Source organism: Heterodontus francisci, chromosome 19 (genome assembly GCF_036365525.1).
Source record: "Heterodontus francisci isolate sHetFra1 chromosome 19, sHetFra1.hap1, whole genome shotgun sequence".
Lineage (NCBI taxonomy): Eukaryota > Metazoa > Chordata > Chondrichthyes > Heterodontiformes > Heterodontidae > Heterodontus > Heterodontus francisci.
Genome location: NC_090389.1, coordinates 56,200,672 through 56,212,771, shown reverse-complemented (window position 1 = coordinate 56,212,771; position 12,100 = coordinate 56,200,672). Strand labels below are relative to the sequence as shown.

At 39.4% G+C, this 12,100-nt stretch overlaps 1 protein-coding gene across 1 annotated transcript in view; it reads right to left on the bottom strand.

The window, feature by feature from the left end:
- Window positions 1-12,100, bottom strand: part of il17rd (interleukin 17 receptor D) — a 101,200-nt gene that overhangs the window by 48,112 nt on the left and 40,988 nt on the right. The window contains exons 2-3 of the mRNA XM_068052319.1: window positions 11,922-11,958; window positions 7,266-7,391 (exon numbers count right to left, since the gene is read on the bottom strand). Of these exons, the coding sequence (XP_067908420.1) occupies window positions 7,266-7,391; window positions 11,922-11,958 (163 nt within the window). The remainder of the gene's footprint in view (window positions 1-7,265; window positions 7,392-11,921; window positions 11,959-12,100) is intronic.

Sequence of the window (12,100 nt, the reverse complement as noted above, 5' to 3'; positions counted from 1 at the left end):
CCATGTGATGTTACATACTTTGTGCATTTTTAAAAATCATGCATTATGTTACGCAAGGCTACTCTTTTGTAATTATGTCTCAAAAATAATTAAAAATGTATTAAAATATGCCACAATATACTAAAGCAGCTGAAAGGTGATCAGCAGACACCTCCTCATATAGAGGAAGCAATACCATGCCAGCTTGTATTTAAGGATTTCAAGGGGAAAAAAAACTCTTGCACAAATGTCTAGCGTAAGAAAGAAAGACAGCCACTCAAGAGACCTGAAGTATACTGCAGCATTGTATCACTGCCCTCATATACCCACTGATATTTGAGAAATTAGGAATGAGCTGCAGGGATAGATGATGGCAAGGAGGCAATGTGACTGTTCCGTTCCTCTTCGTCTCTCATGCTGGCTCAAGGTCACTCACAAGATGATTTGGGTCTCAGCATTTTCTGAGAATTATGAATGCAAGTAGCTCTTTGGTTACTTTTGTTTCTAAATCGATACTTACATAGAAACATAAAAAATAGGAGCAGGAGTAGGCCATTCGGCCTTTCGAGCCTGCTCCGCCATTCAAAAAAGATCACGGCTGATCATCTCATTCAGTACCCTGTTCCCGCTTTCTCCCCACGTCCCTTTGGCACTAAGAAACATATCTATCTCCTCTTGAATATATTTAATGACTTGGCCTCCACAGCCTTCTGCGGTAGAAAATTCCACAGGTTCATCGCCCTCTGAGTGAAGAAATTTCTCCTCATCTTGGTTCTAAATGGCATACCCCATATCCTGAGTCTGTGACCCCTGGTTCTGGACTCCCCGGCCATCGGGAACATCCTCACTGCATCTAGTCTGTCTAGTCCTGTTCGAATTTTATAGGTTTTTATGTGATCCCCTCTCATTCTTCTAAACTCTAGTGAATATAGGCCTAGTTGACCCAGTCTCTTCTCATAGGTCAATCCTGCCATCCCAGGAATCAGCCTAGTAAATCTTCTTTGCACTCCCTCCATGGCAAGAACATCCTTCCTCAGATAAGGAGACCAAAACTGCACACAATACTCCAGATGTGGTCTCATCAAGGCCCTGTATAACTGCAGTAATAGATCCTTGCTCCTGTACTCAAATCCTCTTGCAATGAAGGCCAACATACCATTTGCCTTCCTAACTGCTTGCTGCACTTGAATGCTTGCTTTCAGTGACTGGTGTACAATGACACCCAGGTCTGGTTGCACCTCCCCCTTTCCCAATCTATCACCATTCAGATAATAAGTTGCCTTTCTGTTTTTACAACCAAAGTGGATAACCTCACATTTATCCACGTTATACTGTATCTGCCATGCATCTGCCCACTCACCCAACTTGTCCAAATCACATTGGAGCCTCTCTGCATCCTCCTCAGAGCTCACATTCCCCCCAGCTTTGTGTAGTCTGCAAACTTGGAAATGTTACATTTAGTTCCCTCACCCAAGTCATTGATATATATTGTCAATAGCTGGGGCCCAAGCACTAATCCCTGCAGTACCCCACTAGTCACTGCCTGCCACCCGGAAGAAGACCCGTTTATTCCTACTCTGTGTTTCCTGTCTGTCAACCAATTCTCAAACCATGCCAGTATATTACCCCCAATCCCATGTGATTTAATTTTGCACACTAACCTCTTATGTGGGACCTTATCAAAAGCCTTCTGAAAATCCAAATAAACCACATCCTCTGATTCTCCCTCATCTATTCTACTTGTTCCATCCTCAAGAAACTCCAGTAGATTTGTTAAGCATGATTTCCCTTTCGTAAACCCATGCTGACTTTGTCCAATCCCATTTATGCTTTCCAGGTGTTCTGCTATCACATCCTTTATAATAGACTCTAGCATTTTCCCCACTACTGCTGTAAGGCTAACTGATCTGTAATTCCCTGTTTGTTCTTTCCTCCTTTTTTAAATAGTGGGGTCGCATTTGCCACCCTCCAATCTGTAGGAACTGCTCCAGAGTCTATAGAATTTTGGAAGATGACCACCAATGCATCCACTATTTCCAGGGCCATTTCCTTTAGTACTCTGGGATGTAGATTATCAGGCCCTGGGGATTTGTTAGCCTTTAACCCCAGTAATTTCCCGAGCACTTTTTTTTTTACTAATACTGATTTCCTTCAGTTCCTCCCTCTCATTAAACGCCTGGTTCCCTAACATTTCTGGGGAATACTTCTAAGGAATTCATAAATCTGAGTAATTTATTCCAAAAGTACAAGGGACAAAATTAAAATGGATTGTCATTTCTGCCTTTATTTATTAACAGGTAAATTGAGAAACTTAGCATGAAATACTGCAGAACTGTGTTCTAAATAATTTAAAGTTGCTACTTTAAATTTTAAAAAATGTGTTTCATTATGGCTTCTTGTAAACAGAGACCTTTTATTCGCCCTTTGTTTAATGATATTCTACCTGCAGCTTCAAATGAAGACATTCTAATCGGTTCATATTCCAAACAAAGCAGAGGCCTGAAAGACTTTTCATTCAAGTACATGTAACCCCACACGGTCTCTAACAGATCCTATCTCAACAGCATGGGGAAGGTTTCAAGCTGCTGAACTAGTTTTGCACGTTCCACTACACAGAACCTCACTTATAATGGCGTGCGAGCCACAAAGGGAAGAGTTTGGACCTGTTATCACCTGAGCCCTCCAGCTACATTCCAACTTGCTGCAGTCAAAAGGATCGCCCTCTGAGGTGCATGCCTGAATTTGTCTCATTTATTGCTTATGGGTTTGGTGTGCTTCTTTCAGGCATCAGATTACCAAGTCCAATACCCGAGCATCAAATGAACCAAAGTAGATCTGTTCCACATTCTTTATTTAAGACCACAAGACAAATGTATGTTGATTTATATTTTCTTTAAAGGGGAAACAAGATTGAGGTTTGATGAAACAGTTGCATTTCTTTCCAAAACAAAAGCTCAATGCAATGAAATACCTCACCTAGGATAAAAGTCAAGTTACAATATTGATTTTAGAAGATGCACCAATCTTGTTCCAGTTCTAGTCACAACACTTTTGGAAGGATGTGACGGTCTTTGAGAGGGTGCAGAGGAGATTTCCCAGAATGGTTCTGGGGATGAAGGAAATTAGCTACAAGGTTAGGTTGGAGAAGCTAGTGTTCTCCTTGGAGCAAAGGAGTTGAGGGGAGATATGATAGAAGTGTGCAAAATTATGATAGGTTTAGATAAGGCAGATAAAGAAAAGCTATTCCCATTAGTGGATGCTAGAAGGACTAGGGGTCGCAGATTTAAGGTTTTGGATAAGAGATGCAGGGGAGATGTTAGGAAGAATTTTTTTTAATGCGACTGGTAATGACCTAGAACTTGCTGCTTATGATGGTGGTGGAAGTTCAATGATTTCTAAAGGAAACTGGATAGTCACATGAGGGAAATAAGTTTGCAGGGCTACAGGGATAGAGCAGGTGAATTTGACTGGCTGGACTGCTCTACAGAGAGTTGGCACGGACCCGAATGACTACTTTCTGTGCCGCAATGACTATGACTCTAGGACTGATTGAAGCAGATACACCATGACTGGTAATTAAGCTGTGATTACAGTGGATTGAAGATCACAACATTTTATATCAACTATCCTGTATTTATTGCAAAGTTGATAATATTCCTTCTTTCAAATTATAGTTAGCTGTAATTAGAATAAATTGTGTAAACTGGCTTTGAAGTCCGATCTTTTAAATAAGTTTTATAATTGAATCCTAAAAGCTAGATTGCTTCGTTGCTACACTGCTGTGCCTTTGCTCCACTGAACCCTGAATTCACCATGAACAACATTTGTGTTAACACCCTTTCCTAAAGCATTATCTTTTCTAACTGCACATAAGGACTTCAAGGAAAAAAAACTGGTCCAGTGGAAATTCCTTTTGAAGCCTCTCTTTTAACCTACTTTTTTGGCCAAGCTTTTGGTCCAGTGTCAAAATATTTGTTTGACGATGGCCCTATAAGGCACAATGGGATGTTTTATTACATTAAAAGCACTGTATAAATGCAAGTATTTGATGTAGTGTAGGAAAGAAAGGTAATTCAGCAAATCAGGGATCAATCTTGAGACCTTCTGGTCTATATGATACTCACTATCAATGAAGGAGCCATTATATGTTATTTTAATTTGAGTGATTGAAGCCATACACTTCAGAAACTATACAATCTTTTACAAAATCCATATTCTCCAAATTTAAGATGTTGAGAAATACCAAGCAATAATCAAGTAAAAAATTTGTTCCTATCTTTCATTTCTCTTGGATCTCTCCATTACTTGCACCATTCAACGCTGAGGGAGGCGGGGGTGACCTGCTCCCAAGTCTGTTATGCTACTCTGATGCTGGATACTTAAAAATGCTCTACATCACCCTACATCACTCAGGTAGAATGCCTGAGATCAATAGCTGTTGAAGATAGACTCATAGAATAGAATCATAGAATGGTTACAGCACAGGAGACAGCTATTCGGCCCATCGTGTCCATGCCAGCTCTCTGCAAGAGCAACTCTGCTAGTTCCACTCCCCTGCCCTTCCCCTGTAGCCCTGCAGTTTATTTTTTTTTCAGGTGCTTGTCCAATTCCCTTTTGAAAGTCATGATTGAATTTGGCTCCACCACGCTCTCAGTCAGTGCATTCCAGATCCTAATCACTTGCTGCGTATACAAAAAAAAGGTTTCCTCATGTTGCTGTTCACCTTATATCGGTGTCCTCTAGTTCTCAACCCTTCAGCCAATGGGAACAATATAACATCAGGATTCGGACAGATGTCAGATGCCTTATCCATTAGGCCATGCGGCCACTAAAATCTCAAAAATTCAGAGGTTACCTTTATTAATTTATCTATAGAGACCAGTTTACTGAGGCATTTGATACCCAAATAATAGCATTGAATCAAATCAGGCTTCTTACCAGAGGTGTTACATCATCTTGTAAGCCTTCCTGAATATTATGCTAGCGAGATCAACTAAATATTAGATTATACAAGTAGATAACGTAATAAGGTCATACTTAGAACACTGTGCACAATTTCAGTCTCCATATTACAAAAAGAATATAAAGGCACTGGAAGAGGTGCAAAAAAGTTTTACAGGAGTCTAGGACTAGGGGGCATAATCCAAAAATTATAGTCAGACCTTTCAGGAGTAATATTAGGAAACAGTTAAAAATTAGTTTGTAACTGTCTTCCACAAGCAATTCCGGCTAATTGTTCATTTTAAATCAGAGATTGATAGATTTTTATTAACGAAAGGTATCAAGGGATACAGGGTAAAGGCGGGTAATATGGAGTTACGTCACAGATCACCCATGATCTCACTGAAAGGTGGAACAAGTTCAAGGGACTAAATGGCCTACATATGTTCCTATCTTCCTATGGATACCAGAATTGAGAGGTCATATTCATTAGGAAAGAGTGAACAGGCAGAGGCTCTTTTCTCTATAAGAGAGAAGGCTCGGGGTGACCAAATAGAAGTCTTGAAAATTATGAAGGTGTTTTAATAGGGTAGATGTACAGAAGATGTTTCCACTTGTGGGGAAGTACAAAACTAGGAGTCATAAATACAAGACAGTCACTAACAAATCGAATAAAGAATTCAGAAAAACCTCTTTAGCCAAAGAGCAATTAAAATGTGGGAACTAGCTACCACATGGAGTAGTTGAAGCAAACAGCATTGATGTATTTAAAGGGAAGCTAGGTAAGCACATGAGGGAGAAAAGATAGATGAATATACTGATAGGGTTAGATAAAGTATGGTGGGAGGAGACTCATGTGGAGCATAAACACCATCACAGACTAGTAGGGTCAAATGGTCTATTTCTATGCTGTAAGTTCGATGTGATTTTATGCAAGGCAGAACCAGATGGGCCATTGTGCAGACATGCAAAATAGGGCAGAAGAGGGAGAGAAATACGATACAGTGCCAGAAAGCTCCTAACATCCAGTGAACCATCCTTTCACGGCTTGGCAAACTATTCTGTGGCTATACTGTGCTCACAGAAAAAAAGACCTACATGGAAGATAATTGAGAAACTAAAAAGACAAAATTTTCATCATCTTCGATATACAATAGATATCATACATATTACAATGGAATAAATCCCTGGAGTCTTTCCAAACAAGCCACATGATGCATTCATCAAGTATAACCTCCTGTACAGACAAAAAGTTCAAATTTAATGTGCTACTAAACTGGGGCCCAGTTTCCAGCACACTTTGATCTACTACAAAAAAAGTGCTTTGTTACAGCCAACCCTCATCACTAAAAATCCATAGGAACCAGCAATAGCTATTTTTAAAATCAAAATCTATTTGACTGAGGTTTTAGCTCCTATCTAAGCTTCTCCCAGGATAAAGGGGAGTGATTGGGGTGTAGGAGAAAGAGAAAAACTACAAATAGTTTTTGCAATAGAATTTTAATGATAAACCAAGTTTTCATTTTCCAAGCTGCCAGCAGAAAAACTCTGGCTTGTATTTCCTCCCCAAAGACATGCTACGTCAAGGCCAAGTGCTATACCAATGCCCCAGTGGATATCTATTAAACCATACATCGGGAATTGTTGGAACTTTCCTGGGCTGTTTGACTCAACATACCAGGAGAGACGTTTACACAAGGAGCCACAGAGAAGTCCTGGAATCACTCAGCATAGGAATGGTCTTGGATTTGACCATTAGCACTTAAAGGCACTTAGAAAGATAATATAATTCACAGCCTTACATCAACTTGACCAAACACATCTAGTTTACTGATGTTTTTAGAGCAAATACTTTCCATGTCCTTATCTTCAACTGACCTTTGCTTTCAGCATAAGGACATTTAGTTTAATTGCCCAACAAAGAACTGATGAGCACAAAAATTGGTTGTGGTCAACATTTATTAATAGCATCTTTAGAATAGTGACAAATAAGTCACAATGTGAGGCAGATTAGCATCAATAACAGTACTGTATCTAATGCTTTTTCTATATACACATTCAGCTTCAGATTGATGGCTGCTCAGTTCACAGCGCTAAGATCTGCCCATTGGCAACAGTGAGAGTTGCCAGAACAGTGGCGTGGGTCGAGGCTGTTATGTTACGCAAACAGAAAGAAAATATCTTAGGAAATTTCTGGAGCGCAGCGATTGCCAAAAGTTTCACATCTTCAAGTACTAATTTTTTACAACACTTGTCTAAAATGTTCCTGGTACATCACTAACCTAACACAGATTTGACATCACTTCTGAAGCGACTGTTTGGAATCAATTCAGACCTTTACTTACCCAATGGGCTTGGATTCCATTGAAATCTCACTGCAACCAGGTCATCCTGTACAGACTGGCTGAAGCAAAAGTTTCGAACTCTATCAATTGCGTGCTCCCCCTTCAGATTCCCAATCGATGAACAATCTGGAGAAAATGTAACTGAATTTAAGTGTTAGCTCCTCGAAAGCTGCTTAAACTACTCATGTGATGTGCACTGTTCAGTCAAAGGTCCAATAAATCACAGGTCTAGTTAAACTTGGCCTTTACTCTAAAGTGAACTCAGAGCAAGAAAAACACTGAAAATAGAACAATGACTTAAAAAAATACAAAAATAGTAATGAATATATTTTTGGCACTGATAATTGTGAATAACCAACACAATTCACATTTTCATGCTATTCATTATGATTCTCTCCTTTCGAATTCTCAAGCAGGATTTTACCAGAAACATACAGTAATAAGTGATGAGATGTTCATTTTTGAGTGTGTGGGTGGGGGTGGGGTGGAGCGGGGGGAGGAAAAGAACAGCACTTGTGATGCTGCCAAATAACTCATCTGCAAAATCTGCCAACAATGGGCTCCCTTGTATTTTATAGTGTAAATATAATTTAATAAACTCCAACAGTAAAGGGAATATTTTAGTAATTAGGATAAAAGTTTTAATTAATACTCTTTGCCACCGAAATAAAAGGAAATGTGGTTTAAATAAGAAGACCTGTTTGCCTTATGTAGATGTGAAACAGCAGGTCACCTTGGAAGCAGATGCCTTAACTCTAACTTGGAACAGCTGAACACAGCTAAATACAAGTCTCCTCAAACAGATGTAGATTAGCAGTCAGCGTAAAGGAAACCTCGGCTCTTAATTTCTATTTACTATGGACAAATTTCAGCTTTACATCATGTAACTAAATATTCGAATGCTTTTGGGAATTTGTTTACCTGATCTTAGCAACAGTACAAGCCTGTACTCAGCCCACAACATACCAGAGATCTCGGAGAAAAATTGCAAAATGAGAGGGGGAAAAAAAATCACTAAATGGGAGGGGGATTAACTGTTCCTCTGCATGGCGTGGTTTCAGTTAAACCCAGTGTGAATATTCCTGCATCATGGAGAGTGTAATGGGAAACAGGACAAACCCTGTGGGCAAAGCCCATCTTTACATCCTATGCTGGTTTAGTGGGAATTTGTAGTTTTTATTTGCAACTAACTGTGCCACAAACTCCACAGACTTTAAAACTACAGTTTGGCCATGTTTTCATTCTTCCCTAGTTATGGTTAATGCTGTGCTACATACTGACCAACAGGACTTTGGGGATCACTGGTCTCAACAGCTTCTCCTCACTCTTTCTGTGCATACAATTGGCTATTAAACAATCCCACTTAAGAACTTGCTCAATGAAGATGTCTAAGTTTGACTATTGGTTGATGACATTATGATCTACTGTAAGAACTAGTTGAATACCCACCACCTTTTTCTTTAAAAAATGAATGTCATTGTGCATTATTGCTATAGTAGGCCCAATAATGGGGTCCAGAGACAATGTTGAGGGCTCCCAGGGCCACTCTCTGGTACTGGTGGGCCGATTAGGGACCACAAAGATCTGCTGGTGGAGACAGAAGGCATGGTTAAGACAATAAATGAGTACTTTGCAGCAATGTTTACCAAGGAAAAGGACTTTGCCAAAGATATCACAAAAGCATCACAAAAACTAGGAGGCTTTTGAGAACTGGATAAGATCAAAATAGATAAACAGGAGGTATTAGAAAGGCTGGCAGTACTTAAAGTGGAGAAGTCACCCAGTCTGGATGGGATGCATCCTAGGTTGCTGAGGGAAGGGTAGAAATTGCGCAGATGCTGGCCATAATCTTCCAACCTTCCTTAGATACAGGGTAGTGCCAGAGGACTGGAGAATTACAAATGTTACAAAAAAGGAGAGAAGACTAAACCTGGCACCTAATTGTAGGCCAATAAGTTTATCAGTGGGAAGCTTTTACAACAATAATCCGGGTGAAAATTAACAGCCACTTGGACAAATGTGGAGTATTATCAGAGAGCCAGCATGGATTTGTAAAAGGCAAATCACGTTTGAGTATCTTGATTAAATTTTGACGAGGTAGGTGGGTGGGTAGGTGAGTGAGTGAGTGGGTGGGTGGGTGAATGAATCAGTTGATTTTGTGTATTTGGGCTTTCAAAAGGTATTCAATAATATTTCAGGCTCGTTAGTAAAATTGAGACCCATGGGATAAAAGGGACAGTAGCAGCATAAATACAAAATTGGCTATGGATAGAAGAAAAAAGAAAGTGGTGAACAGCTGTTTTTCAGACTCAAGGGTACTCCCCAGGGCTCGGTATTAGCATCATTGCTTTTTTTGTTGTACCCGAGTAATTTGGACAGGGGCACAATGTCGAAGGAGAGAGAGAGACAGACCTGGGTATTTGCGCACAAATCTTTGAAGATGACAGGATAGATTAAAAAAGCATTTAATAAAGCATCTAGGACCCTTATCTACATTATATATAGAAGTATGCAAGAGGCATAGAGTACAAAAGGCTGAAAGTTGTGCTAAACCTACATAAAACACTAGTTCAGCCCAGTTGGAACATTGCGTCCAATTCTGGGCACCACGCTTTAGGAGGGATGTGAAGCCTTTGGAGAGGGTACAGAAGAGATTTACTAGAATGATTACAGTTCCGTGGATAGACAGGAGAAGCTGGGGTTGTTCATCCTAGAGCAAAGGTAGCTAAGATGTGATTTAGTAGAGTTGTTTAAAATCATGAAAGGTTTAAAGAGAGTAAATAAAGAGAAATTGTTTCCAATGGCTGAAGGATCGATAACTGGAGGACACAGATTTAAGGTGATCGGAGAAAGAACCAAAGGTGACATGAAGAAAAAGCTTTTTGCACAATAAGTGATTAAGGACATAGAATCCAATGCCTGACAGGGTGGTGGAAATGACTTCAAAAGTAACTTTCAAAAGGGAATTGTATGAATACTTGAAAGAGAAAAACAATACAGAACTCTGGGGCAAGAGCAGGTGAGTGGGAATAACTGGATTGGTCTTAAAGAGCCAGCGCAGATTCGATGCACTAATTGGCCTCCTTCTGTGCTGTACTATTTTACTTTATGAAATCAGATCTATTCTTATATATACATACAACAGGTAACCTTATTGGATAGGGAGATTAATGACATACTTAAGGAGCTAACTGGGATGCTATTTCTGCAAAACAAAAAAATTATACATCCATAATGAACATTTTTGTAACCTATGCTAATAATATTTCATATGTTACTACTGTGCAAAATATTTCATAGAGCAGAGACTCAGTATCTGGCTCCATATCAGCACTTCTGCAGCCCCAGCTTCTGCATTCACGCTGAAGCATTATTGTTAATAACGTTGAAGCTCAGAAAATATACTGAAGTCATCTGATAAATCTTTGAGATAGCAGACTTTGGAGCCTTGTTAGCCTGTATGACGTTTAAAAATATTTTTCCACCATTCCTTTGTGAACTCTCCTTGTGCAATGCACCTCGTCAACTACTAGGAGAGGGCAGAGACTTATTCCTAGGCCTCTGCCAATACTCTGCTATTGCAAAGAGATGCATGAGAACATCCCAAAGTATTTGTTCTTTTGTCAAAAATGTGATAAACAAACTTGTTTTTAATATTATAACATCCCATCCCATACTTGCAGGGGAATGTAGGGGAAAGAAAGTTATCGTGGGTGAGCACTGCTAAGAGAAAATAAGGGTTGTTAAGCTGGAATTTTTAGGGATTGGACACATTTCAGAGAGTGTTTTTCTAGTTTGAAACCCAGATCTGAAAATACTTGGGAAAACACACCATTTCCCAGCAGTTTTGATATCAATGATACAGAAATGCAACATTTAAAAGTGCACACAATCCTACTCTTAAATATTAGGCCACAATTCAACAGAATTAAGTTAATGTATGTGGAAAAAAACTAAACCATTTGTTCTAATTCAAGCCTAGGCCATACCAGATCACGAAAGTACATAGGTAAAAGCAAAACAAGTTCAATGCAAATTTCCATGGTGAATCGCAGCAATGTCAGCACAGTACATTGATCAGTGTGTTGCACAATAGCATTGCTTGTAAATATCAGACTGGGTGAGAGGTTTTAAACTGCTTCAGAAAATCAGAAACATTTGTGTTTTCTTTGGTCATATCATTACAATTCCAACAATCAACATTTACTTTAAAGCTTTATGCTTTGAATTTTAACAATTTTTATTTCAAAAAGTAGAGCACTGTGCTAAGTCAGCAGTTTTCAACTCGGGCAGCGGTAAGAGTGTCACAATTGGCCACAGTGTCCATGTGTTAGGGAAAGGAGGGAGAGTGGAAAATAGGTGGGGGTTACAGCCCCTGATCTCTATTCTCTGACCCCCTGGTTGAACAACTTGTGAATGGACATTTAGTTAAAGACAGAAATGAGACTTGACTAATTAGCCTGCTGACATATATCATCAGTGTTCACGCATGAAGAATAACCATAGTGTAGGGTACCAGAGGCTGCCCTGTGCACACTGAACAACCGCACAGAAAGGAGCAAACACCAAGGAGAAGAATATCGTCAGGAAAAATTAAATAAAAAGAGCATTTTTAAGAAAAGTAATAAAACAAATTTTAGTTATGAATAGCCTTACCTTCATATTGGAAGCCAGATAGTGTTCTACCATTATCCTGGAAGAGAAGAAATACGTTTACTGTGAGGCCTACCAAAAATGTATATCCTTGAAATCATTTGATAGTTTAATTTGAAGATTGTACTGTGCTCTTAGGCCTGCCAGCATTTTGATTCTGGCAGCAAGTTAGGCTCAATTTA